We start from the raw sequence: 24824 nt of genomic DNA, 5'->3' as shown, positions 1-24824 counted from the left end.
ACCTTGGCCTGAACTGGGCAAACAATCCAAAAGCTCAACAGGATTGCTCCTCTATGAGCTCCAACGACTAAGAAGGCATTTCATTAGGGGCCATTACATTGAAGCCCTGATGTATTACTCAACCGTAATCTAATATTAATGTCATATTTCTGTGAATAACTCTAAAAAAGATCTGCTTTGTTTACCTCATACAGCTTTTGTGCTAGGATCCAATGGGTGTCCAGAGGGAGAAGCTTTCTGAACAGTGTGAGGCTGTTACACACTGCTTCTCTTTGCCAGAAATCGATCCCACCTGTGAAAGAATAGGATACAGCCCTGTGTGTGTGTTGAGAAGAGTGAAAGTAGAAAAATCACTGAAGAGTGTTCACTGAACAGGTTTAGGTACTGTCCTCAGTCACTCTAGTTACTATGGTGCTTACAAGGCAATGTTATCATTGATAATATTGTCAGCACTATCATTCCCCATTTTAAGTATTGAAATGATGATTGTATAAAAACAAAGCTGTATGAATGCAATACGATATTTAGCTGTCTTGTACTAATGTTATTATCATTCTATGTTTCTTTTACTCAGATTTCACCCCAAGTTAAACATATCCATTTCAACCCAGTAACTAGGTCTCTCCAAGTCACACAATACAGCCAAGCTAGATGAAGACATCTTCCAAGACATGTGAAATCAGCCATCATTTTAAACTGCCAGTATGCTTGCAGGAGAACGCTACTTCCTAGCTTTATGATGTAAGCTACCTGTTCTAATTTGTGATTGGTCACATGGTTGATGTGAAGCTCTAATAGCTTCTTTCAAACCAAATAACAGGCGAACAAAGCCATACACGTTTCAGCCGCTCGCAGATGTTAAATTTACTTAAAAGATCCACTATAAATCTCAAATTTAATTTAGTATTAAAGCAGCTGATATTTTTGTACTTGTACTCAACTTGTTTATGGTAAGGAACCAGTCATTATTACTCAAGTCATTATTGCATTAAGTAACAATACATTTGAAAATCGATATGGAATTGTTTAATCACCTCTATCTACTGTTAAATCTGAACTCAGTTTTCATAGATTGAATGCCTCTGTAGTCTTTACAAAATAAATAATATTTTTTATTGAACATATACATGGAATCAGTATTACATATTAATTTGGATGAATGATAATACACTGGCAGATTATATATTTCATAGGTACACTGATTTTATTATGAAATTCAATATTTGCACCAGAGTTTCAACTGCTGTATATAAAAAAACAAATAAAATGTTGAATGCTGAATGGTCAATGCATATTCAATAAATTTCGAACAGCCTAGCTTCCACATACATGCACCCACACACACAGACACACATCATGTCAGAGTATAACCTAAAAAGTAGAAGTTTTAAACCACGGTATGTCAAAACAACCTAGCTAAAGAGACTGGTCACTCTCTAATACCTCTCTAAAACATATTTACTGGCCAAATTTAATTCTGTCCTGTTCCAACTGCAACACACAAGTTTTAGAGTGAAGTTTCAAAGCCCCCTGGCAATGTTGCAAAATATCTCCACAATCCCCTCGCGGCATTCACATGGTTGATGAGCATATAGTAGCAGTCTGTTTCAATATTACACTATACTCCTTTATACTAGAAAAAAAAGCTACATTTGCTAGATGTTTGGCAAATTTAAAACCATATATTCTATAGTGATTATATTCACAAAAACTATTTTTATTTCACAGGAGTTGTTAGATGTTTTTCTGAAAGTTTCCCACTGAAGATTTGTCATGATGTTGTTTACGTTTGTTTTTACATTTAATAATGGACTTAGACCATGTCACAGCCTTTGAGTGTACCACTTTAGAATTAGACTACACTTATGAAGTGTTCATAAATTGCTTATATACACAATAATAAAGTATAAAAGTATATACCCTATATATGCCAAATAATGCTCTAACATTCAGTTATATCTCAGATTTTGCTGGATTAGTTATTTTACATTTTCTGGCCAGTCAGCTAACTTGTCAGTTTCATCCAATGTTCAAAATAGCCCTTTTTATTTGTAAATATTCAGCAATTTAGAATTCTGTATGATTTGTAACCTTTTAATTGCTTAATGAATGTCCATTAATAAAATAATTGTAAACATATTTATGAACACAGGCAAGTGGTACTGAATTTGGTCTCAATTAAAAGTCACCAATTTGGCAATGAAACCAACTTCAAAATGACACATGGCCTCAGAATTTTATGAGAAGGAAGAATGGTATTAAGAAAAAATCCTCTGATAATGAGAAACCGACTTTATGCAAACTGCTCTAGATGCCTGTCTTCTGTAGTTGAGTATGACTCAGAGACACATAAATAGATGCAAATTAGTAAATTGGAGCAGATTGCCATTCAGCAACAATGTCTGGAACAGAGTTTGTAACTTGAGTAGAACACTGAGAAAAAGATTAAAACAGGAGAAAGAGGATAGGGTTAAATTAAAGTGAATACATTAAATATTTAATGTGCTTCAACACTGACTCTGAAATGAATCAAGCAGAAAAAGATGAATAGATAAATGAATGTTCTTCAACAGGCTCAGGCTGAATGTGATGTTGATCACTTTCTGCTAATCCCACTGCAGTGATATCTGTGCATTTTTTTTTAACTCTCACCCCGAGGACTGTTTTAGATCATAAAATAATTGGTTTTGGTCAGTGTTCTAATATAATCTATATAATCACACTGAGAGCTAGCCAGGTGCATCCTCTGCATGATGGGGGGTGGGGGGTAGTCTTTTTTTATTGTCTTTTCACCTGAGAAACATTTTGATTTTAGATTCTATTTTTAGATTTCCTACTATTTTTTTTTCTTTCTATAGTCAAATATTGGATGTTTGAGGAGTGAAGGAACAGTGCTGTCTTCTTCCTAATCATCCATGACTCCAGAAATATAACCCCCAACTGCTTCTTGGGCACTAGGATGGCTTTCCGCTGCTCCAGGTGGGTGTGTGCTCCTAGTGTTCCTGGTTTGTGTGTCTGTGTGTGTGTGTGTGTCTTCACTGCCACAAATGGGTTAAATGTGGAGGCACATCTTTGTTGTACATTGGTGAATGATAATAACATTAACAAATTTTTAAACATTAAAATACCATGTTTGATACCACGTAGGAACAATGAGAACTCAAGGTGACAAAATTCATAGTTCAGGAATTTCTGTTCTCTGCTCTAAGGGAAGCAGCAGTGCATTCTGAAATAACAGGCCTGGTAATGCTGCGATATCATCCTGGGAATCATCCTCATCCTGGGAATTCCAGCAAATATCTTGGCTAAGTTTCTCAAGTAAAGCCTGGAGAGGATTTTCTTTGGAAATACGTTGACTGTTTCACAACTCATTTCTCAGAAATGCATTTTTTTTGTTTGATTCTTAGTGTGTAAATGCCACATTTCCCTCACTGACGTATTTTCTTTTCACTATAGTGCATCTGTTCTTTACGTGGCCCGACTTCCCTGAAATGGCAAACGTGCAAGAGATTCATCACAATGAGACTAACCAGGCCATTTTGGGTCTTGTATTTTCTAGGTCACAAGATGATATTGTTGCTCATTCAAGTATTGCACTTTTTAGAAATTCATGTCCAGCTCAGGGTTGATGGCTTCTAATGACTGATGAGTTAAAAAAAAAATTATATAAAGCCAGGCTGTGTACATTATAATATCAGATTCTGTTGTGTGTATAACAAGAGGGGTTAACTATAATATGTTACATTTATTAAACATATAATGATTATAAGAACAGGAACCAACAATGATGGCTCAATTTTTGTTAAAATGTAAAAACCACAAAACACCAATGCTCAGTGTTTATTAAATACTTAAATACAGTGTTTATAGAATTCAGAGATACATTACAGATAAATCAAGTCAAAAACTATTATAATTTTGCCTTTAAATGTTAAGGTTATTTTGTTTTTAACTTTAATTTCATAATTTTTTAAAAAATTTCTCCATTCTTCTTAGGGGCATTATATTTTGTCAGAATGTGCATGTGTGTGTGTTTGCATGAATATGTGAGGTATCTGCAAATTAGAATCCAGTGAAGAAAGTGATGCCACATGTGGTTTTATTGGGTTGAATGGTTAGATGTGTGTGTGTGTGTAGATTTTGCTTTGCTTATCCAAAACCTCATGGGCCATCTTTCCCCCATATGCCCCTGCTTCATTTCATCAGTAAACCTCTGTGCTCCATCACTGAAACACAGGTTCTCTGCACCTCACGCAAGCACAGCATCATCAAGCACAGTAATTCAATTATGTTTGATTATGCATCAGCTTAATTGAAAGTCAGAGCCTTTGAAAGTTTTAAATCACCTTAGTTTGTAGTACATTATCTAAAGAGCCCTCACGCTACAAACAGCATGAGGAGAGTGCACATTTTGTTCTTTAAACACGTGCAGGGTTTGGTTTGGCCAATTACAGCCTCTTTATGACTGTGATCTCAGAGTCCTTTTTCAGTACATGAATTGTGTGTTTGTGTGTGTATTGAGTTGGGGGGGGGGGGGTAGGGGTGAGTGGAGAGACAGATTGTGAGAGTGAGATGGACTCTGTCCCAACTGGGAAGTTTGCAGTTTGTATTGGAGGCGAGTAAGGTCATTGCATGCAGTTTTCATCTCAATTTAGGGTCTAAGGGGAGATCACAAACACGTGCAGTAGGTCAGAGCTCACATTAATCAAGTCTCAAAGTTCAGGAACAAATATGAATACCTTTATTATGATTGTACAAGTATGACCAGATTCAGTTTGCTCTCCTTAGTAATAAAATATAAAATAAAACAAGTATAAGAATATAAGTAAGAAATATATATACATGATAAATAAAAGGTTGGAAACAATATAAACAACAGTCCAGTGGGAGTGCAAAATATGCGATCTATGGCATAATTAGTCCACTTAGATCGCAAGAAGCACTGCTACTTTTATAAATAAGGTGCAAAATACAATATAGCCATAGCAGCTCTGTATCTTTTAAGTGAGCAATGTGCATTAGCAAATGTATTAAGTATATCGCCTCTACTATATTCACATACTCTATACAAGCTATAAAAATATGAACATGCAAGATGTTATGATGGCATGGTATGCTGTTAAGCTTACTAAAGTCTTCAGAGTGCCCATAAATCACTGGAGGGCATTATTGACAGTTTCTCTGGTCTGATTAAGAATGTTAATCGCCATCGGAAAAAAAGCTATTCCTTAGTCTATCATTGCGGGTCCTGATACTCCAAAAACGACATCCAGAAGGCAGTAAGGTGAACAGGTGGTTGCAGGAGTAAGTTTTGTCCCTGCAGATGGTTGTGGCTCTGCGGAGACAGCGGGAACTGTAGATCTCCTGAAGAGATAAAAGGTACTCAATAACAAGTTCCTTGGTTTTGCTGGTGTTGAGAATCAGGAAGTTGTCTGAACACCACGTTGTCAGGTGAATGTACCTCTGCAAGCCAACTCATCGTTGGTACCATATGCATACCTAATGTGTTTGTACTGTAGACAGGAGTGGACTCAGAACACAGCCCTGAGGAGCACCGGTGTTCAAGGTGAGTGAAGAGTGATATGTTCCTACTCTGACTACCTGAGGTCGGTTAGTTAAGAAGTCCAAAATTTAGGTGCAGGGGTGCTGGCTGAGGCCCAGGTCCTGAAGTTTGGAGATCAGTTTCCGAGGTATTATTGTATTGAATGCAGCAAAGTAGTTGATGAAAATCATTCAGACATATGTGTTGGGGTGTTCCAGATGGGATAGTGAGATGTGCATTGCTGAAGAGATTGAGTTCATGCTAACCTTTGGTGGAGTGCCTGGCACGATATGCATACTGATGTGGATCAAGGGTAACTGGCATGAAGCTGATGATGTGTGTCTTATCTAGCCGCTCGAAGCACTTCATGGCGATAGGGGTGAGTGTAAGTGCAACTTCTTTCTGAGAAAGCAAAGGGCTTCAATTGGTGTTTCCTTAAATACCTTCATTCACGAACAATATATTCCACACATAAACATTTAAAAATAGAGCATAGAGCTGTGTGTGACAGCATTTAAAAGAAATTTAAGTCCATGATTTTGCTTTGGTTACTAAAAAAGTGGAATGTGGTACAGGATATTTGGATATTAATGCAATTCATCAATGTTAAAACAAAATCGTTTATTCCAAAACTAACAACAGAGGCAACACATTCTTGGCTTTCAACATAATGTAACTTTGTTTAGTTCCAGGTAAATTTCTATTGGTCCAGGAAGTTTTGTGACTATAAACGATAGCTGTCCTTTTCAAATTGTTGTTTTGGTCACTTTAGTCCTGCCTTTTCATGCTGCCACAAAATGACAGATGCAGTCACTCTTGCCTCTGTAGTTAAAGAGCTGGTTTTAATGTGTAGTCAGGGGCCAGCAGGAGTAGATGGACTACAGATTACTAGCATCTACAGTGTGTTTACAGAAGGCCTTGTGTACTGTGAACTAATGAAGCGGCGCTTTGCTGTTCAGTGGCACAAATCAGAGAGAGCCTCAGAAGGACATTCTATGTATATTTTTATGCCTGTTCTCGTGTGGACTAGCTATTATCACTGAGATCTGTATGCAGAAAGATGTATCAGATTTGCAACAGTCAGACTTCTCATGTCATCACTCAATGGGCAACATGTTTTACATTACAGTTCACTACGAGACATGGGATAGATTTACAGTCAAACACAATGTATTACGTTTTCTCAAAGGAGAACTGTATTTAAAGTTTAAAACATATGTCTGTACAGGTCTACTAAAGAAAACAGGTTCCAGACTTGAATTGTGTTCCTCTGTACTAGTTCAAAGCCAGATTTCACACTCAGCAGATCAAGTCAACAAGTCATACAGTACAATCATGTGAAGATTTGGACATTTTGATGAATAAACTTTATTAAATAGCTCTCTTCCTCAGAGACTCATTCACTACAGAAGAATGCACTAGCAAAGAAACAGAAACCAGAAACTCCTCAACACTGCACCTTCTGGTCTTTGCCGTGTCCTGGTGTTACACCCTCCTGAGCCAACGTTTTAAATGACCATACACTCTGTCATATCCATTACTCCCATGACACTTACTCTTGCTCTCATAGCTGGAGTTTTGATGACGTCATGACCCTGGAACAGGGCTTGGAGCTCCGGTACATAATTGGCTTGTGCCATGTTTTTGTTTTTTTTTGCTCATGTACTTGGTTGTTTTTCAACCTTGGGTCAAGCATCCACACTGGGAAATTCAGGACCTAGATGTATCTTGGCCATATGAGGTTAAACACACACAAGTTTATAGATTGTGTCAGGAGGCCAGATTGTATGATACCAAGTGCTCATTAACTTGCAAAGCAATGCAGTCTCCTTTTACAAATGACTAAATGATTTCTCAGTCAGAGCTCTTTAACCATAAGCACTGAAATTATGTCAAAGAACCAGGTTCAGAAATTATAATACATATCATTCTTCTTATATCAAAGGAGATGTGAGGTAAATATCGGAAGTACAGACAAAAACATTTGAAATATAGATGAAATAAATTACATTACCGGATGTAATCTTTACTTTACTATGTAATTACATACTTGTTATATGTAATTACTTTAAAACAACTGTATAATTCACATTAAATCTACTTAACAAGGGCACTAAATATACATCTATATATCTAATATTGTCATGTTATGGTGTTAGTTAAAAATGACATGGGTGGCAAAATTGCTCTGTTTCGCCCTATCGAGGCCATAGTTAGTTGAGTGTAAGATCGGCCAGGCCAGATGCTGTGGGAAGTACCCAGCGTTCATCACTGCAACCAACTCATTTACATAAGCAAACAAACTGAAAGCTGCAAAAAGATCACACGGTGGGAACAGCGTCCTCGTCTGAATGTATGAATCACACGCTGGCATCTTTCTCTCTCTGAAGGCCTGATTTACGGCCCTCGAAAAGATCCCAGGCCATAGATGCAGAAAGAGAGAAAAAAAGACTGAGAAAGAGGGAGGAGGCCATTCAGTGCTGCTGTCTTTTTTCGTTCTCAGACACCACTGTCATGCCAACTATTGTTTGTGGAGATTTACAGGCAGAGTGAGCGCCTGTTAGACCTAATTCAGCACCCCCCACACACCCCTCCAGCTAGAATACAATGAGCTCTGAAGATCCTCAGCTGGACTTGAGTGGCAACAGAAGCAGGGCAGCCAGCTGTACAGTGGTAAATAGACTAGTGACGTGTGTTTACTGTGCATTTTGACCAATAGGTGTTTATAGTAATGACTAGGGATGGGCAGTATCCAATTTATTCATACCGCCACAAAATATTAACATGGTATATGGTATAACCTGGGGGAGAGCTACATGAGCCCCCACATATGTCATATCTGTGAGCACAAATTCGAGTGAAGGGTTTTTGGCACTGTGCAGTTGAGTTCAGCACAGCACAACAGTACACACGACACAAAACCCGTTTCTGAGAAAGCAAATTTCAGTGACTGGTGCTGGGAGAAGAGGGAACTTTGAAAATAAGCAAAATAAGATATGTAGAAAGTTCTACGCTGTTTAGAAGCATAGCTGGCTAGCTAACTGGCGCTTGTGGTTTAGCACACCACAGCAGATGATTTTCCAGCTAACTCCAGTTCAATTCACATGTATTTACAAGATAATGCCTCATACCTATGAGCACAAAATCAAGTGAAAGATCTTCTGATTATTTTGTTTGTCTTTAACCCAAACTTACCACTAAATTCACAACTGTGGTGGGCTACTGGGCTTCTGTGATTTCCTCAGCCATTTTCAGACTGTGACATCAGCAGTCAGTGAAAACCCACAGTACCCTTGTGGCTCTGTTAAATGCACATAAATGATCTTTGGCCTTGTACTTACAAACACACAGAACAGAAATTTGACACACGTAGTTATTTAGAAATATCGCCCTGATTTTGAGATACCATCGACATTTTTAAATATTGCCATATAAGGTGTTACTGTTATACTGCCCATCCTAATAAGGACTAATTTGAGAATGTCATATTAATGTTATAAATAGTTCAATCACCTTGCATTTCTTCTGAGTTAACAAAATACAGATTGGTCATAGATTGTTTCTACATTGAAAAAACATGTTGTCGACTTTCCACAATGTGCTGTCAATTTCTTCAGCTTAATTTAAGTTCTCCTAATTTATAATATTTATACTGCATCTTTATTAGAGCCACAAAATGCATCCAGTTTAATCCACTAAGTGGTCCAACTGTTTGAGAGTGGGACTGTCTGTGACTTCTCAGCATGAATATTGAGGGTTTGCTGGGATTCAAATTGATGATCTCTTGTCACTTGATGATTGAGCAGTTAGACAGTTGTGCCATTCTGCAGCTTATGGTTCCTGAGTTTTGCAAACTCCATGAACCCTCCATGATCAAGAGTCTGAGGACGATTAGCAAAAACTGGGTGAAACTGAGTAAATAACAACATCAAAACATCAAAATTATAACCCTTTTCAGCTCATAAAGAAGTAATCACATTCACTCCATTGTTTTGAATCATAGCTAACATGCTTATAATAAGCAAACATGTTTAGAGAAGTATAATGCTAATTCAGGGCTCTGTGTGGGAGATTGAATACGTGAATATGAATATCTTCAAAATGTTTCCATTAACTGCCAAAATTATCTGATAAGTGGTGAATTGTTTCCAGTATCAACGGTCTCTGTTTTCCCTCATTGTTCTACAGTGGTAACAAAATTACTTTGGACCTTTGGTTGTTTTCTTGAAGAATGATTTCTACATAGTTGCAATCTGCCAGAAGATATTACTGAGAGAACTTGACGGATTGAAGAGCTATGTTTCAGATTTCTGAGAAACTGATATGTTGTTTCAAGCTGTTCTTCTAGAGGAGATCTAGTGCCAGGTGAGTTCATGCTAAACGCTCTCCACTCCAAATACTCTCTGATGTATTATTTAGAGTAGAGCCCACTGTGAACACAAGGTTTTGAGATGGATCAGCATGACAGTGTGAGCGTACATGTTATGCATGGTTTGTACATTGCTTTGTCACATTTCAAAGCACAATGTGGTTTCTGAACTTCCTCTCGCCAACATTTTAGTACAAGAAACTGGGTTTAGTTTAAGTTTTCTTTTTTCTCAGAGGAAAAAAAGGAAGTGTGGAAAAAGAAAATGATCAGGACCAAGGTTCACAATAAGGCATATGTAAACGGGTGTGTCTACGGTTATGCTGGTGTGGATATTTTCCACCCAGAGGAATCATCTCCACATTTAGCAGAATCATCTACCCACCCGGAGAAACCTGCCCGTCCAAAACGTAACAAATTAAACAAAATTAAAAATATTGTTGTAGTCATCCATCCTTTCACAATCCTCCCTCATCGGTTGACAAATTGAACACTGACCCACTCACCTCGATAACATGAACTCCCATGAACCCCCATCCTACCTACCCCTTGACAAATTGAACACTATACTGCAATATTTCAATTTGTTTTTGTGCACTCACATAAATGCAGGCCCAGTGCTGTGACTAGAGAGAAGAAAAGGCTGGAAAATTCAAAATCTCTGCATATGACATAACAGCTGGCACAGAACATAACCTACTCTTGTTATCCCGTGTTTTTTCACTTAGACAGATAAATGAGTAATTATCTCAAATAATGTAATAATATATTGTAATTACCCAAATATAACTACATTGTTCAATGTCAGAAAAACTGTGACTGTGGTGGACCCTCGAAGGTACATTTCAGTACCTTCAGTTAGTGAACGTAATTGTACCATAAATAATAATTAAAGATTTTAAAATTGTGTTGATTATACAGTGGAATGAATGCCTATACTAACGAACTTTCCAAGATATGAACCAGCCATTTGAATATTGCCTCTACCAACGAACCATGACTCTATAAATGAAATGGCCACTGACCCCAATAGGTGTCTCCCAGCGCGCCCAGACTTGAGTGAGCTTTTAAGATTAGCAAATTGTAGTTTTAACAATTTAGCATTAGTGTAAATAGCAGACATCAAAATTCGTGCTAAGTTAAGCCGTATCTACGCTTCGTCTCCCCACATTCACCCGCCTACTCTCCGTTATTCCATCCACCCCACCTCCCGTCATACAGCCAGTGCCTGTGTTACTCCTCCAGCCAGTCGTCACATCTTCAAGGTAGCGATATGTAACCACTTAAAACTTTATTATTTATTTTTATTACTGTTACCCCTGTATTTCTGTTTTATTTTTAGTAATGCTACATGTATTTTTTTTTACTAATTTGAGAGTTTTGTTAACATATATCAGTTCAAAAAGGGTGACTTTCGGGGTGGGGGCTGGAACGCATTAATTGCTTTTCCATTATTTTAAATGGGGAAAATTGACTCGGGGAAACGATCTTTTCCACTTACGAACTGGGTCACGGAACGGATCAAGTTCGTAGGTAGAGGTTCCACTGTATTTCCCATTTCATCTCCAGGACTTCTATGATGTTCATATGTTTTACACAGTTTAATACAGAAAGATTACAAATATTAATCTCTCCTTCTGGAGAAGAGAATGTAATGTACCTTTAAGGAACACAACTGGACTTTAACACCACTGCTTTAAAGGTACATTTACACTGTTTGTAATTGTAATGCTCATTAAGGTACCTCTAGTGTTTGCACAAAGGTAACTACAATGTGTAATATGTATAACTTTCATATTGTGAAGCAATAATTGTAAATATGTTGGCCTTACACTGTAACAGGAGCACTGTAAATGTACAGCTTTTTCACTATGACTTACCTACCTCTCTACCCTTGAGGAGCAGAGCAAGTGGAAAAAAGGAGAAAGGGAAAGTTAGAAAAAGAGTTGACTAAAACAGATGGATGAATAATAATCTTGCTTTGTTGCAGGGGGTCTTCACTGATCAGAACATGGACTGCTTTCGATTACAGTGCATGGTGTTTGGACCCCCTTGTTCCTCCGGAAAAAACAACAAGGGGAGGCCAGCGTTCAAAAGCTCAGGTCCCCCGCGTTCAGCAGGATGGCTGCAGCAGTGCCTTGCCTGTTTATCTGCTGCCTGTGTGGGACATGGCATCTCTCCAAGTGCTGGGCCTTTGGCTTCAGTTCCAGAAGCTGCTGGAGGTGGTTTAGAAACACTGGTCAGCTGCTTTTGGTTACAGAGCAAAGCATCAGGAGTATTCAACAGCCCAGCGTCCTCTTTCTGAAAATGCAGCAGACTGCCCTCTGGCTCTTTACCAAGGATCCAGAACGTATGGATCCTCCTCAGTAGTTTTCTTTGTGTGAGAGGAGTTCTGTGTTATCCCAAATAACGCAAAACAGTTTTGCCAAGTAGTAAAGCAAAGCAAAGAGGCCTCTAACAATTAGTTTCACATACTTTCTTCTAACAAAAGTAGTTCCAGCAGTTTGGAGGAAAGTGAACCCTGGTATAACTCGGGTTTCAAACACTCGTGAGTCACAGTGTAGGAACAAATTAATTGTAAAAAGCATATTTTGTGGCGAATGCCTCTGTTCATAGTGTTCCTGTGTTATCAACAAGGCATTTTGTACTGGCCACATACAGCAAGCATTAAGTGCAGTTACTGAGTGTTGCAAAAAAGATGTTGTGAGTGATGCAGTCAGTTTGCACCTTATTGCAATATTGGTTTTTTACTGCAAGCTACAGTGATATGTAGAGTATGCGCACAGCTGTTTGCTTATTTTCAGTGAATATGTAAGAAATTATGATGATAGCAGTGTTGCTCAGAGGACACAGCTGGATAACTTATCTAGAAATTCCAGAAGGCTGAGAGTGAGTTTCCCCCCAAATAGCTGATTTTATCGTTGTTTGATTGAAAGTTCTGACACTTTAGACCTTCAGTTCAGCTCCTGAAGTCCTAACGAATCAGAGCTTGCACCTATCAATCTGCCACAGCAATGAAAATCCCTTTTGTCTATAAACTAAACTGATGAATGAAAAATAAAACAATTAAAATTACAGCATTCGTTTTTGCACAACATATTATGCTTTCTTTAAAGTCCTAGACAGACCTGAAGGTACTCCACTTAATGCTCATGAGCATCATTTTTCAACACTAATGGTCCTATCAGCCAAATAGCCTCAAGACTGTAGAGTATCATTCACCACATTAGTTCCTGTCCCTCCTTTACACACACACACACACATACACACACACACAGAGAGATTCTTAAAATGAACTTTCTGCTTTCTGTCACTCACTATATTGATGCAGACTTGATCTGTTGTTATCTCTGCTCAGTGTGTACTCTAGTGTGTACTCACACGCACACGCACAAATGCACACATGGCCCCGTGGCTGCCCTGAGGGAGTCAGATTTATGTGTGTTTATTTATCCCAACACTGTGGGTCTCTGGGGGTCTGCCAGGGTCAAGCACTCCCAGAGGAAACCCAGGAATTCTCCTGTAATTCCCTTCACCACAGACACACAAGCACTCGCTTCAGCACAACTCAACGCTCGCTCTCTTTCATCCCCACCCCCACTAGAGAACACATCACTCACCACTGCCTCTGATCTCCATGAAGCTTGATCATGGTACACTGCCCATCAAAAATTTGGGTACAACTAGTTTCTTGGAATTTGACTTTTTTTTCTTTTTTCTTTTTTTTAAAAAAGATGGATAAATAATGAAGACTTATTCTGTTATATTCAAAGCTACCAACAACATAGTCATAAGTTTAACGTGTTTTTGAGACTGTGCCTTTAACACTGATTATGATTGATCCTCATTCCATCTGCTGTGTTGCAACACACAGTATTTAAATCTAATAATCCCTCATTCGTTCTTTTCTGTAACCGCTTCAACTCTTTTATTTAAGCATAATAAGACACTGATGGATGCAAACATTAAGGATGAGTTTTCTCAACTGAAAATGAACAAAAACATTTACATGTACAGACTTTACATGTACAAACAAAAAAATACAAACTACACATTGCTCTCAAGAGGGTCAAACATAGAGGAGGTCTGTGGAGAAAGTTGTGACTGGAGAAATCAGTGGAGGACAGACGAGAAGGATACAGATGGAAACACACTGTCTTTCATCTCCAGTACACACACACATAAACATTCATTAAAAACACACACACAAATACAAACACATTATTTTGCATACTCTGAAGCCTCGTTTTATTTCAAGCTGTCACAGTTCAGTCCCAGTTTGGATAAAGTTCATGAGAATTTGCCTTATTTCTCAGATGGTCCATCTATTCTGTTCGAGGTTTATGCGGGGGCTCAATTTGGAAATGCAAGTGTGTGTGGGGGTGTCAGACGAACAATGCCTGCTGTTTTTATCATAGTGATTGTGAAGGGGTTTAGAGAACGTTTATGGTTAAATATTTCTCATTCACAGAAACTCTTCTCATTTCCCACCAGCTGTGGTCAGATTGTTGCTCAACTCAAAAGAGCCTCATTGTCTGTGTTATGGACATTTTCACCAATTCTGTAAATCCATTGTTGCTGTGGTACTGAAGAAACACAATGTTGTGTGCATAAGTCAGAGACCATGTTTTGTTTTGTTTTTTACATATCTGCTAGCCAATATCCTTTTGTCAAAAGATTTCTGAGGAGATGAGGTATGAGACAACACCATAAAGTGTCCAAATCTAGAGTTCCAAATGTATTAATATATTATTCATATACATGAATTGATACACCTAATAACCACGCAAGACATGACGGTTCCACTGTGTGTCTGTAAGGATATGTAGCTGTCAAGAAATTCGGAGGGAAAAAGAAAATTGCAAACCGAAGCTGCTGCTGGGTTTATTTATTTATTTATTTTAATTAATTATTATTTTACTGTAGTATTGTATTGGACTGAGAGCCCAGACCTCAATATCACCGAATGTGGAATAACATGTACTGTGAAAGACGGAAAATGTAGCCAACTGTAACAGAACAATGGGAGCATGAAAATTATGTAGACAAACCTCCCAGAAAGCCTGGAAGCTGTAATGAAGTGTAGACTCACAAAGTACTGAAACCTGGGGTTATATTCAGTTTAGTAACATCAGTAAAAGAAGACTAAATTGAAAACGTACAAAAATTTATTACATATGAACAAATCTTGTTCTTAAGCTGGCCTTGAGGATAAATTTCCCAATCGCTTCCAATAGTTCTCAGCTGTATTAAACTGTTAAAGTATGACCTCACTATCATAAATCATATCTAAAAATGTATTTAGCCAGAAACTGAAGTGAATTTATAAGAGAGAGAGAGAGAGAAATAGGGAAGAGGATGGATGGATACCAGGGATTCTATGGTTCATAATTCTGTGTGCGGCTGCACTTTCATAGCCTCCCCATGTGTTGCACAACAGTGTTACCAAGTCAATGCTGCATTTGACATCTTGAACACTAGGTTCTTGCTATGCGTACTGAGAGGCAGATGGACTGTGGTACTGAGAGTTCGAGCATGTCACGTTTGTGGTACTGTAATACGTTTTCTGTGACTGAACTGGCAGGCTGCCACTATCAATAGTGAACCCTGCCTCTCTGATGTACTGTGATCCTACCTAAATATGTTGGAGATGACTTAAACGGTGTTCATAAGTAAGAATTTGCACTGGCAGCAAGGATCAAGGCTCTCTGTGTGTGTTTTGAATGGAACCTACCTCTCTTAAGTCTTTTTCCAGGATCAGTCAGTGTCAGTGTTTTGTCACTGAGATATGCACAGCTGCTGGGAGTGTAGTCCTTAAATTATAATTCTTGAATTGAACACAAGCAATTTGTTTTTGTAAGAATGATCCCTGTTGTCTCGACAAACAGGACATGATGCTAGAGATTATGCCTCCCAAATGAAAAAGTTATTGCTCAAATGTTTGTTCATTGACAGCTCAGCTCAATCATTTTCTGTAACTGCGTCATCTTGTTTAGAGTCACGTTGGGCCACGGATGAGTTAAATACAGAGGGGCAGGCCTGAAATGAGTAGATATTTCAGTTCAGGAATGTGTCTAGGCTTTGTGTTTGTGTTCATTTTGAGGAGCAGGTTACAGTGCAAGAGATTATGTCCTGATGACTATGGGAAAGCGAGTTGAGTTAGCCTTTAGCTGCCTTTCAATACCTTCAGGGCACTAAGAGCATTTAACACAAGTTGCACCTAATTACCTGACCTCACTGTGGACTGTGATTAGCCCTGTCAAAACCAGTGATTACCAGAGGTCAACACACCATCTCTCACACACATACACAGAGCAAGAGTGAGTATATCTGAGAACTGTGGGCCTATGGCCAAGGTTTGCCCCCAAACTTCCAACTGCATTTATTTAACAAGGAAATCGAATAAATGTTTAGAGGGGTGTGGGGTGGGGAGGACCAGTCAAATAACACCCACCCTACATACAGACCACATATACGCTGATCAGCCATTAAAATGACCTAGTTCCTACACTCCCTGTCCATTTTATCAGAGCCCCCTACCATATAAATACACTTTGTAGTTCTACAATTACAGACATTCTTCAGTACTCAGGACCCCCAGAGAGCAGGTAGTCATTGGAACAGTGTGATTGTGTTTTGTGATGTAAGGGTGGATCAGACCCAGCAGTGGTGCTGAAGTTTTTTAAACACTCACTCGCTACTCTATTAAACACACCTACCTTCTTGGTCCATTTTGTAGTTAGAATGTAGACTGTTGGCAATTTTCCAGTTCCAACTCAAGTCAAATTAGGACACTAATCTTGTCTCAGCTGATCAGTCTAGTGTAATGGGAGAATCCGGTACAGTTTGGAGAAAAACAACTTGATACTACTTTAGAATAAGACTACACTTTTAAACGTTTATAAATGGCTTGCAGTTTGTTTATTAATTTGGTTTTAAACACAATAAAATCATGAATCATCAGTTATAACACAAACTGAAATGTTAAGTGACCTGTTATTTGCCAATAAAATGTACAGTTAAATCTCAGAGCTTGACAAATACTGACCTTATTTGTCTTCTGCATCAGTTGACATTAACCCTGTCAGCTACAGCATATATTTGTTAATACATTAGACCATTTAACCACCATGTTTCATCGATTACCACTGAAATATCAGTGAAAGAATGTCTTTTTATACACTGATGATAACATGGTGTACCTTAACTTCTGAAATGAATAAATTCACATTCTCAGGTCGTAGCTTTATTTTACCTCAACATTTTCAGTCTAAAAAAAAAAGATGTTACTGTCACCCTTTCTGTCTGTTACAAATTACTAATGACCTTTAAGGTGTTTACAGCCCATTTAATAACCATGTAATACAGTTTTTTTTTTAAACCTTTATGGCTGTACTCTAATTTTAAGGTGGTACCCATAACTTTAATTACTTTACTGTTTGCTTTTACTATGATGTGTATGCATACAATGTTCTCAAATCTGTGCGCATCATTCTTTGATTTCATGCTCAAAAGCTTCTCCGTGTGCCCTCCCTGTTATCAGCGCTAATTATATTTGATAATTGAGTATTCAACTCTGACCCACTTGTTCATCAAATAGAAATTTGAGCCTAAGGTTGTTTGTGTATAATTAGGACTTGTCTTAGAGAGAATTATAAGTCGCCAGTGTCAGTCAAAACAAGGTGAAAGGTTGTATAGCAGACAGAAAAAACTGTGAGCTCTGTCTGCCACCTGCTGGTGAAGCGTCTCATGCTAGAGAAGCCCTTATAATAAAAGCAACTTATCTTAGTTTTCACATATTTATTCTTTACAAATTACAAACGAGTTATATTTTTGGGGAAAAAAAGAAATACAAGCATTAAAAAAAATTGCACTCCTAGTTATTTAAAAAATTATAATTAGTAGCTACTTTACACAAAGAGGGAGCAACCCTATTTAAGAATATATTACAAAGAAATTCATACTCTAGCATAGCATTTAGTCAAATTTCATTAAGTGACTATACAGTCAACACTGGGCACTGGGTTTGATTTGTCATTACACAGCCCTGTAATATCTTTCCTGCAGTATAAACACTGCAGGATTACTGGATATGTGAATTTCCAAGTTCTATATAAATTGTACCATCCATGATTTATATGTGCTCTGGACACTGCTGTGGGGCCAATGCCAGAAACTATAGTGAAACTGTGAAGTGGTTGGGTGTAGTTCAGGCTCCTATTGTAAACCAACTAAAGCTATAAGAAACAGTACACTGGGGGACCTCTTAAAGCAGGCAGGACGCGTCTGTTTATCCTGGACCTTCAACTCACCGCTTCTCCAGTTTCTTGAACTTGGCCTCTGTGGATAAAAAAAAAAACAAAATTACTGACCAATTGTGTATGTCATGAGCCCAATGAAAGACTATATATTGGCCATTTCCACATTTTAGTAGCACTTCTTGCTAGTGCAGTCTCAGCAGTGGAGCCCTACAGTTCAGCGTAGGCATGTTTAAGTTGTTTCTTCACTGCAAATATGAATCACACTTCATTTAAAGCTGCTTTGACAATAAATAAAATATTGTCACCTTCAATTTTAATCACGCTTGATGCAATATACATTCATTCATTATCTGTAACCGCTTATCCAGTTCAGGGTCACAGTGGGTCCAGAGCCTACCTGGAATCATTGGGCGCAAGGCGGGAATACACCCTGGAGGGGGCGCCAGTCCTTCACAGGGCAACACAGACAAATGCAACATACAATATATAATAAACATAACCGTTTTTTATTTAACACATTATTTTGTATTTTACATGTATAAATATTCAGTTTCTGCTTTTCATTGAGCTGGAAAATTCTTGAGTTTTAGTTCTAAGCTTTATTCTGATGGAATAGAAACTGCTTTAACAGCGACTGTAATTGAAGGTGACAATTTATTTCTTGTGGTCAAAGCAGCTTTGAATGAGGTGTGATTAATATTTGCGCCATTGTTATGAAAAAAAAAATTTAAACATGCTTACATTGAATTGTAGGTCTCCACTGGATCTTCACTGAAATAATAATGAGAGTGTAGTATCTTCTGATTGCTCAAAATATAATCATTATATTTTTGTAATATAGTTATGCAATGTGCTTTTGAACACTAAGGAGATACTACACACTCATTATTCCATGTGCAATTATTAACTTTGAGAACATATGTGTAGTGCAATGTTTGGTCTCATTGCACCATCTAGTGGTACACATCATACATTTATTTCACATGGGTCAGGACTAGAAACTGATTCAAGCTTGTGTTCTCAGATTGTGTTTGTGCACAATAAAAGTGTAAATAAAATAATTTCAGCAAGCATTTAAATGTTCTTATATTACCTTTTAGACTTTTAAAACTATGCAAGACATTCCACTTACCCAGTTTTTTGGAATATGTGTCCAGTTTATACGCTGCTTGCTCCAGAGCTGTGACCTGTTCTTCAATCTGATTTATCTGGTCTAAATATGGCTGTAAGCTAGCATCTTGAAAAGCAGAAATATATATATATATATTAGTTGACCAAAGTTTCTGTGTGTGTGTGTGTGTGTGTGTGTGTGTGTGTGTGTAATAAACAATGAAAATCCCTGTCTATTTTTATACTTATTTTAAAATACCATTGTCAAGGCAATACATCAATCACAGTAAAATCATGGCATCAGTTAGAGGCCTCACATTTCTGATTGAGGTCTTGTAGGTTGCGGCTAATGTTAATTGAAATGTCCTTCATCTCCATGTACTTTAGACTGGTGAGTTTGTTCATATTCTCCAGAAGTTTATAGTCCTCACAGGTGGCTGGCCAAAAAAAAACAAAGTACATGACAAAAACCCAACACACATTAATATAGTAATTATGATATTATGGATACACTTAATATTATGGGCACACTTGTCAGTTAAACATCAAAAAGTGTCCGCAAATGTCTACGATGTGCATACCAGTGAGCTCTCCTTGAAGGAAAACGGCCATTTTGTCAAACATGTCTCTGCAAAGTTCATTGATGTCAGGGTCAGCAGGTTCGGTAGCCTCTTCTGCTGTTTCCACACCACCATCAACTGCAACAGACATTCACCAAATGGTGAGTGAAGATGCTTGGCTCCCATTAGGAAATATGTGTGGTTAGTGCATTGAGAAGAGAAAATTAACTGCATAGGTTCAGCTTAATTTTTACAGCTGGAGCTCTCACAGTTGCTGATATAGCATGTATAAATATCTGTGTAACTTTAACATAGTGTATAGCATTGATGGCTTTCACGCAGCAGCCTAAGGTTCAATTCCCAGCTTAGGCAGAAACTTCATTCTTTACCAACATTAGTCTGAGCAAGACTCCTAAATCTGAATTAGCCTTCCCTTGCATCATAATTTTAAATAATAATAATTGTTGCTCCAGATAAGCACATCTACAAAATACCATAGACATGTAATACAGTGGTCCTCTAGCTGTCCCCAGGGATCCCCTAGCTGTATATTTATTTATTTAAAACAGTCCTATCCCTAAAAAACACTTCAAGGTCTGGTTCGAGAACAATTGATATATCTGTGTACAAACTACCAATAAACCTTCATTCAAATGTTCAGTTCAGTTTTTTTATTTGTAACATAACATCTGCATACCTATAAATAAATTTAGCAAATAACTAAATACTTAGAAATTCATTTACATGGGTATCATGTTTTTCACTAAAATAAGTAAAAAAACAAAAACACAAAAACAACAACAGAAAACAAAGGAGCATATTCCAAATTATTAATTATAATATAAACACACTGTGGGTAACTAAGACATTCAGAAATATGAAAAGGTAATCCACTACATAACAGAGTCACAACAATTGCTTTACGTCTTCCAATAATATTCAGGTTCTCACAATTAATTGGATGCATCTTAAATTAAAATGACGCTTTATTGGCCAAGTAGTTTGTACATTCAAGGAATGACTTCAATGCACTGCACTAGGTCATGAAAAATACACCCAAATATTTGTTACATGCCTAATAGAAAGTTACTTATATTTATCCGTATAGATACATTATTATATCAAACATTTATGTATCTGGGTAAAAGCTAATTATTTGACCTACGTGCACAATACAGAATGTAAGGGGTCATTTGAGTTCAAGCCCTTGTTTGGAGCTTGCTAGTCCGATGTTTGTTATGTTATTTATTGCAGGACTCTCGTTGACTAGCTTGTCACAACACTTTGGATGCGCCTACAATAGCTACTCCTGCAATGCATTATATAGCTCATGAAATAATGGCTTAGTTACACAACACCTATCAAATATCAAGTACATTAACTGTGTATAAATACTTCCTATGTATTGCACAGGGTATAAGGAGTCATTTGATATTTACTCATTCTCCTATATTTTGTCACAAGCCTGCTATTAATGGATGTTTAAGTGTTAAGGTGAAGCACGCACTGTTATTGGTGGGCCTTCTAGGCACCGGAACGACATTTTCGCTCGCTCCGTCTTGGCCCACGTCCTCCCTCTGCTCGGAGTCGCTTCTGAGGTTTAGCACTGAAGGAGGAGCGGGAACTCTGCTGATACTGTCCATGACCGCGGCCTCTTCTCCGGTAGCCGCCATCTTCAATAACAAACTCACATGACTGGACTCTCCGAGCACATGACTCCGCACATTCTTCACCACTACCACGCCCTTATTAAAAAAAAAAAAAAACTACTACGATTAGCATACATCAAAATATACAAATACGAATATGCGCGAATAGAGTTTAAATAATAAAAAGGAAAAATATTATAGAAATTACCAACTAATATTGTAATGTTCACCCAACTTGTAACATAAACATTTAAAAAACTCAATTTGATGTCATCGCGCACATTCTGTAATAATGAAATGTATATTGTAAAAAATGTATTTCCATTTTTATATACATTTTATATTTCAGTTTGTGGAGCTGGGATACTGGACGTATCTCAAATCGCTTCTTCCACCATCCATAGTGCACTAGGCGGGTCTGTTACATACATACATACAAACTACACGTTTTATAATTTAAATATTACCCTACAGGGGGAGTAGGATGCTATTTGAGATTTAGCCTGGATTTTGACATCTTTATTAAAGTGAAGACTTTCAAAATAAAAGTCATTTCCCAAGGCCCAATTTTATTCGATACAAATAAATATCATGAGGTAATTATATATAATATATAAATCTATTTTTGGATACCTTGGACGATATTTGTCAAAGGTTGAAGAAAAAAAGATTTTGAATTTCTCAAACATTTAATAATCTTGGACTTAAAAGCCTATGGAAGTCTTTCTCATTTCCCGCCATCCGTTTAGTTTTATTAACTGCGTCTATCGTTTAATAAAACGATTTTTGCGAATAAATACAGATGCTTGGAATATAGCTACAATTTTAGTTAGTATAAGTGAATAATTATTATATGTTGGCCTGCTACTTGGATGAATAATTGCAATATTTCTACATTAATGGGATCTGTTTTGCTGATTTTGAATGTTAAATGCACGAAATATTTGGTACCAATAAAAATACTGATGTGTCTCTAATGGAGTTTCTTTCTCTTTCCCACCCACTCTCACACACTATCCATCCTCCCTCCCTCCTTCCCTCCCTCTCTCCATCGTGACAGGACTCTCACTGTAAACATGGCGGCGTGCAGGGTCTTTGCTGTGTGCTGTTCTCCGCCGTAACTAAAGTCTGGATAATCTCGTATAGTTCAATCATGGAGACCGAGGAAGAGCAGCACATGACGACGCTGCTATGCATGGGCTTCCCAGACCCCGCGGCCATCCGCAAGGCGCTCCGCCTCGCCAAGAACGACATCAACGAGGCGGTGGCGTTCCTCACTAACGAAAGCCCCGGTCTCGGCTACGGCTACGAGCCGATGGAGAGCGGCCCGAGTCCGGGTTCCGGTCCTCGAGGAGACGGAGAGGGTAGTGGCAGAACCGGGACTGGGACCAGCGGCGGCTCTGGGGGTTTCGACCCTCCGCCCGCGTATCACGACGTCGTTGAGAGCGAGGTGAGGCCCTGGAGTTAAAGTGTTATAACCGCTATTTTCGGCCAATAGTTGGAAAATCGTCTCGCAGCAAGTGTAGTTAGCGCGACTACACGGCTGCGTCTCATCGGATTCTTTTACTCTACCAACCTGCGCACTGCTTCTGGTGGCGTGTAGGGTTCCAGTCATGGTAAACAATGAGGAAATTGCTTACATGAAATTATTAGTGAGGCCCTGCATAAGTTTAAAGAGGGGCAGATTAAGCCATTCTGGCTGCATATTTTAGCCGCTCATGCCCCATCTGGTGAAGTTCGCATGGGTCCCCGAAATCCTTACCAATCATTTTACAAGAAACACAACATACCAATATATAATACAGGCGGTGTAGTAAGTTTGGAACTTTAAGGATGTTGGTGTGCGATTTGAGACACAGCCCTTATCTACCCAGGCTAACAGCGCTCACATTGTAGCGAGAAAGTGCAGGGCTCCCACATATTGTCCTAGAACACATTCTAATTCTCCTGTCATTGAAATGTGAAGTGACATTAGAAGATTGCTAAAATGACAAGGAGATATTATTTAGTATGTTATGTGAACAGTTGGGTGTTTAACCCACGCTGAGTCCGCACGGTTTAGCCAGTGTTTTCTAGTCTATTGAGATGTGAAATACTGCAGTGTCATACAGATGAACAAAGCTACACACCAGCCAACTTGTAGACAACGCCGTCATGTAACTGAACGTTTAAAATTGAAATATAAATGAATGTCAGTATCTGGATTGCGTTTTTCATGTATCTGCAATGTGTCAGTGTGATCAAAGTAATTCTAAAACGACCCCCTGTGAGGAACACGTATTCTAGAAAACGTTCTTGGAAGTCCTTTGAAATGGTTCCCTTTAAAGAGTGTGAAACCTGTCATTCGGTGGCTGTCAGGAGCTGAAGGGGAAAAGGGACAGGAAAGTGGCGGTATTTTGTCCGGCTAACCGCTAAACACAGGGGCTAGGAGCAGAAATACCGCCACATGTGGCTAAAGGAACAGCTCAGGTGTTTATAGACAGTAGGAGAGCTCTAACGTGAGAATGGCCTCTACATTTCATTCGTTGTTCGTAGCAGGATAAGTGAGGTTTTCGGTCTCTAAACTAGCTTTTCAGTCAGTGTTAATGCTAGTCGCTAAAGCACTGCGTTTTCGGGGGGAGGTGGAGGGGGGTGGGGGGTTCTCATTTTTGCTCATACCGGCTCCAGGGAAAAATCAAGTTAATCAAGATATTTACCTTGTTAATATGTCATTGTGGTGTTTGTTTGTTTATTTATTTATTTATTATACTATAGAAACATGAACGAAATGCCATGGCTGAGCATTTCCACACTGAAGCTGGTGTTCCAAAGACTCTCAAACAGGTGAAAACATATGGCCAGGATTTCAATGAGATTTTTGTGTGTTTCTAAGGAACCAATCCCGTCAAATTTTGTGAGTTGGGACTTTTAAGCAACAGGCGAGTGGCGGGGGACTGAGTGGCTATTGCTGAATAAAACAGAAATATGACAATAATCAGGATTTTTTTTTTTTAATTCGTTCATTTATCAGTAAAGCTTGAACTACAGAAACTGTCCTAGTGTTTGTGTAACGTGGAGTGATTAGCTAATTCAAACCTCACCCACTGAGCAAAGCCTTTATATTTCCATTTATTTTTCAGCATATTTTATTGCATTAAATTGAAACCAAGTCATTTTGAATGTTATGTGAAATGCTGAATTGTAGATAAACTTTCCAAATATACAAAAACAATAATATACATAGGAAAAAATAGGAATAGGAAAAAAACTGAAGTTACACTATATTTGTAGACTTTTTTTTATGACTAGGAAGTTCAGCTACATTAAGGTAAACAATGTGGAGCAGTAGAACTTGGT

At 38.2% G+C, this 24824-nt stretch overlaps 2 protein-coding genes across 2 annotated transcripts in view; one reads left to right on the top strand and one right to left on the bottom strand.

The window, feature by feature from the left end:
* Window positions 1-17718: 17718 nt before the first annotated feature.
* Window positions 17719-23181, bottom strand: bloc1s2 (biogenesis of lysosomal organelles complex-1, subunit 2). Its single transcript, XM_066676057.1, has 6 exons — window positions 23065-23181; window positions 21347-21584; window positions 19861-19977; window positions 19597-19716; window positions 19302-19406; window positions 17719-18248 (listed from the first exon to the last, which is right to left on the bottom strand). The coding sequence occupies exons 1-6, from the start codon at window positions 23101-23103 to the stop codon at window positions 18217-18219; spliced, it is 651 nt and encodes a 216-aa protein (XP_066532154.1). The 5' UTR covers window positions 23104-23181; the 3' UTR covers window positions 17719-18216.
* Window positions 22518-24824, top strand: part of usp24 (ubiquitin specific peptidase 24) — a 57679-nt gene continuing 55372 nt past the window's right edge. The window contains exon 1 of the mRNA XM_066676056.1: window positions 22518-22938. Within this exon, the coding sequence (XP_066532153.1) occupies window positions 22642-22938 (297 nt within the window). The 5' untranslated portion in view covers window positions 22518-22641. The remainder of the gene's footprint in view (window positions 22939-24824) is intronic.

Source organism: Hoplias malabaricus, chromosome 7 (genome assembly GCF_029633855.1).
Source record: "Hoplias malabaricus isolate fHopMal1 chromosome 7, fHopMal1.hap1, whole genome shotgun sequence".
Classification (NCBI taxonomy): Eukaryota; Metazoa; Chordata; class Actinopteri; order Characiformes; family Erythrinidae; genus Hoplias; species Hoplias malabaricus.
The sequence above is the reverse complement of the archived record's forward strand: the minus strand, read 5'-3'. Positions and strand labels throughout refer to the sequence as shown.

Coding starts and splice junctions, on each gene's coding strand:
- bloc1s2 (XM_066676057.1), bottom strand. CDS start 23,103: ATGACTGGAACCCTACACGCCACCAGAAGCAGTGCGCAG. Junction 21,585..23,064: donor CCACCAGAAGCAGTGCGCAG/GTTGGTAGAGTA, acceptor TTTTTTAATAAG/GGCGTGGTAGTGGTGAAGAA. Junction 18,249..19,301: donor CACATATTCCAAAAAACTGG/GTAAGTGGAATG, acceptor TTTTATCCACAG/AGGCCAAGTTCAAGAAACTG.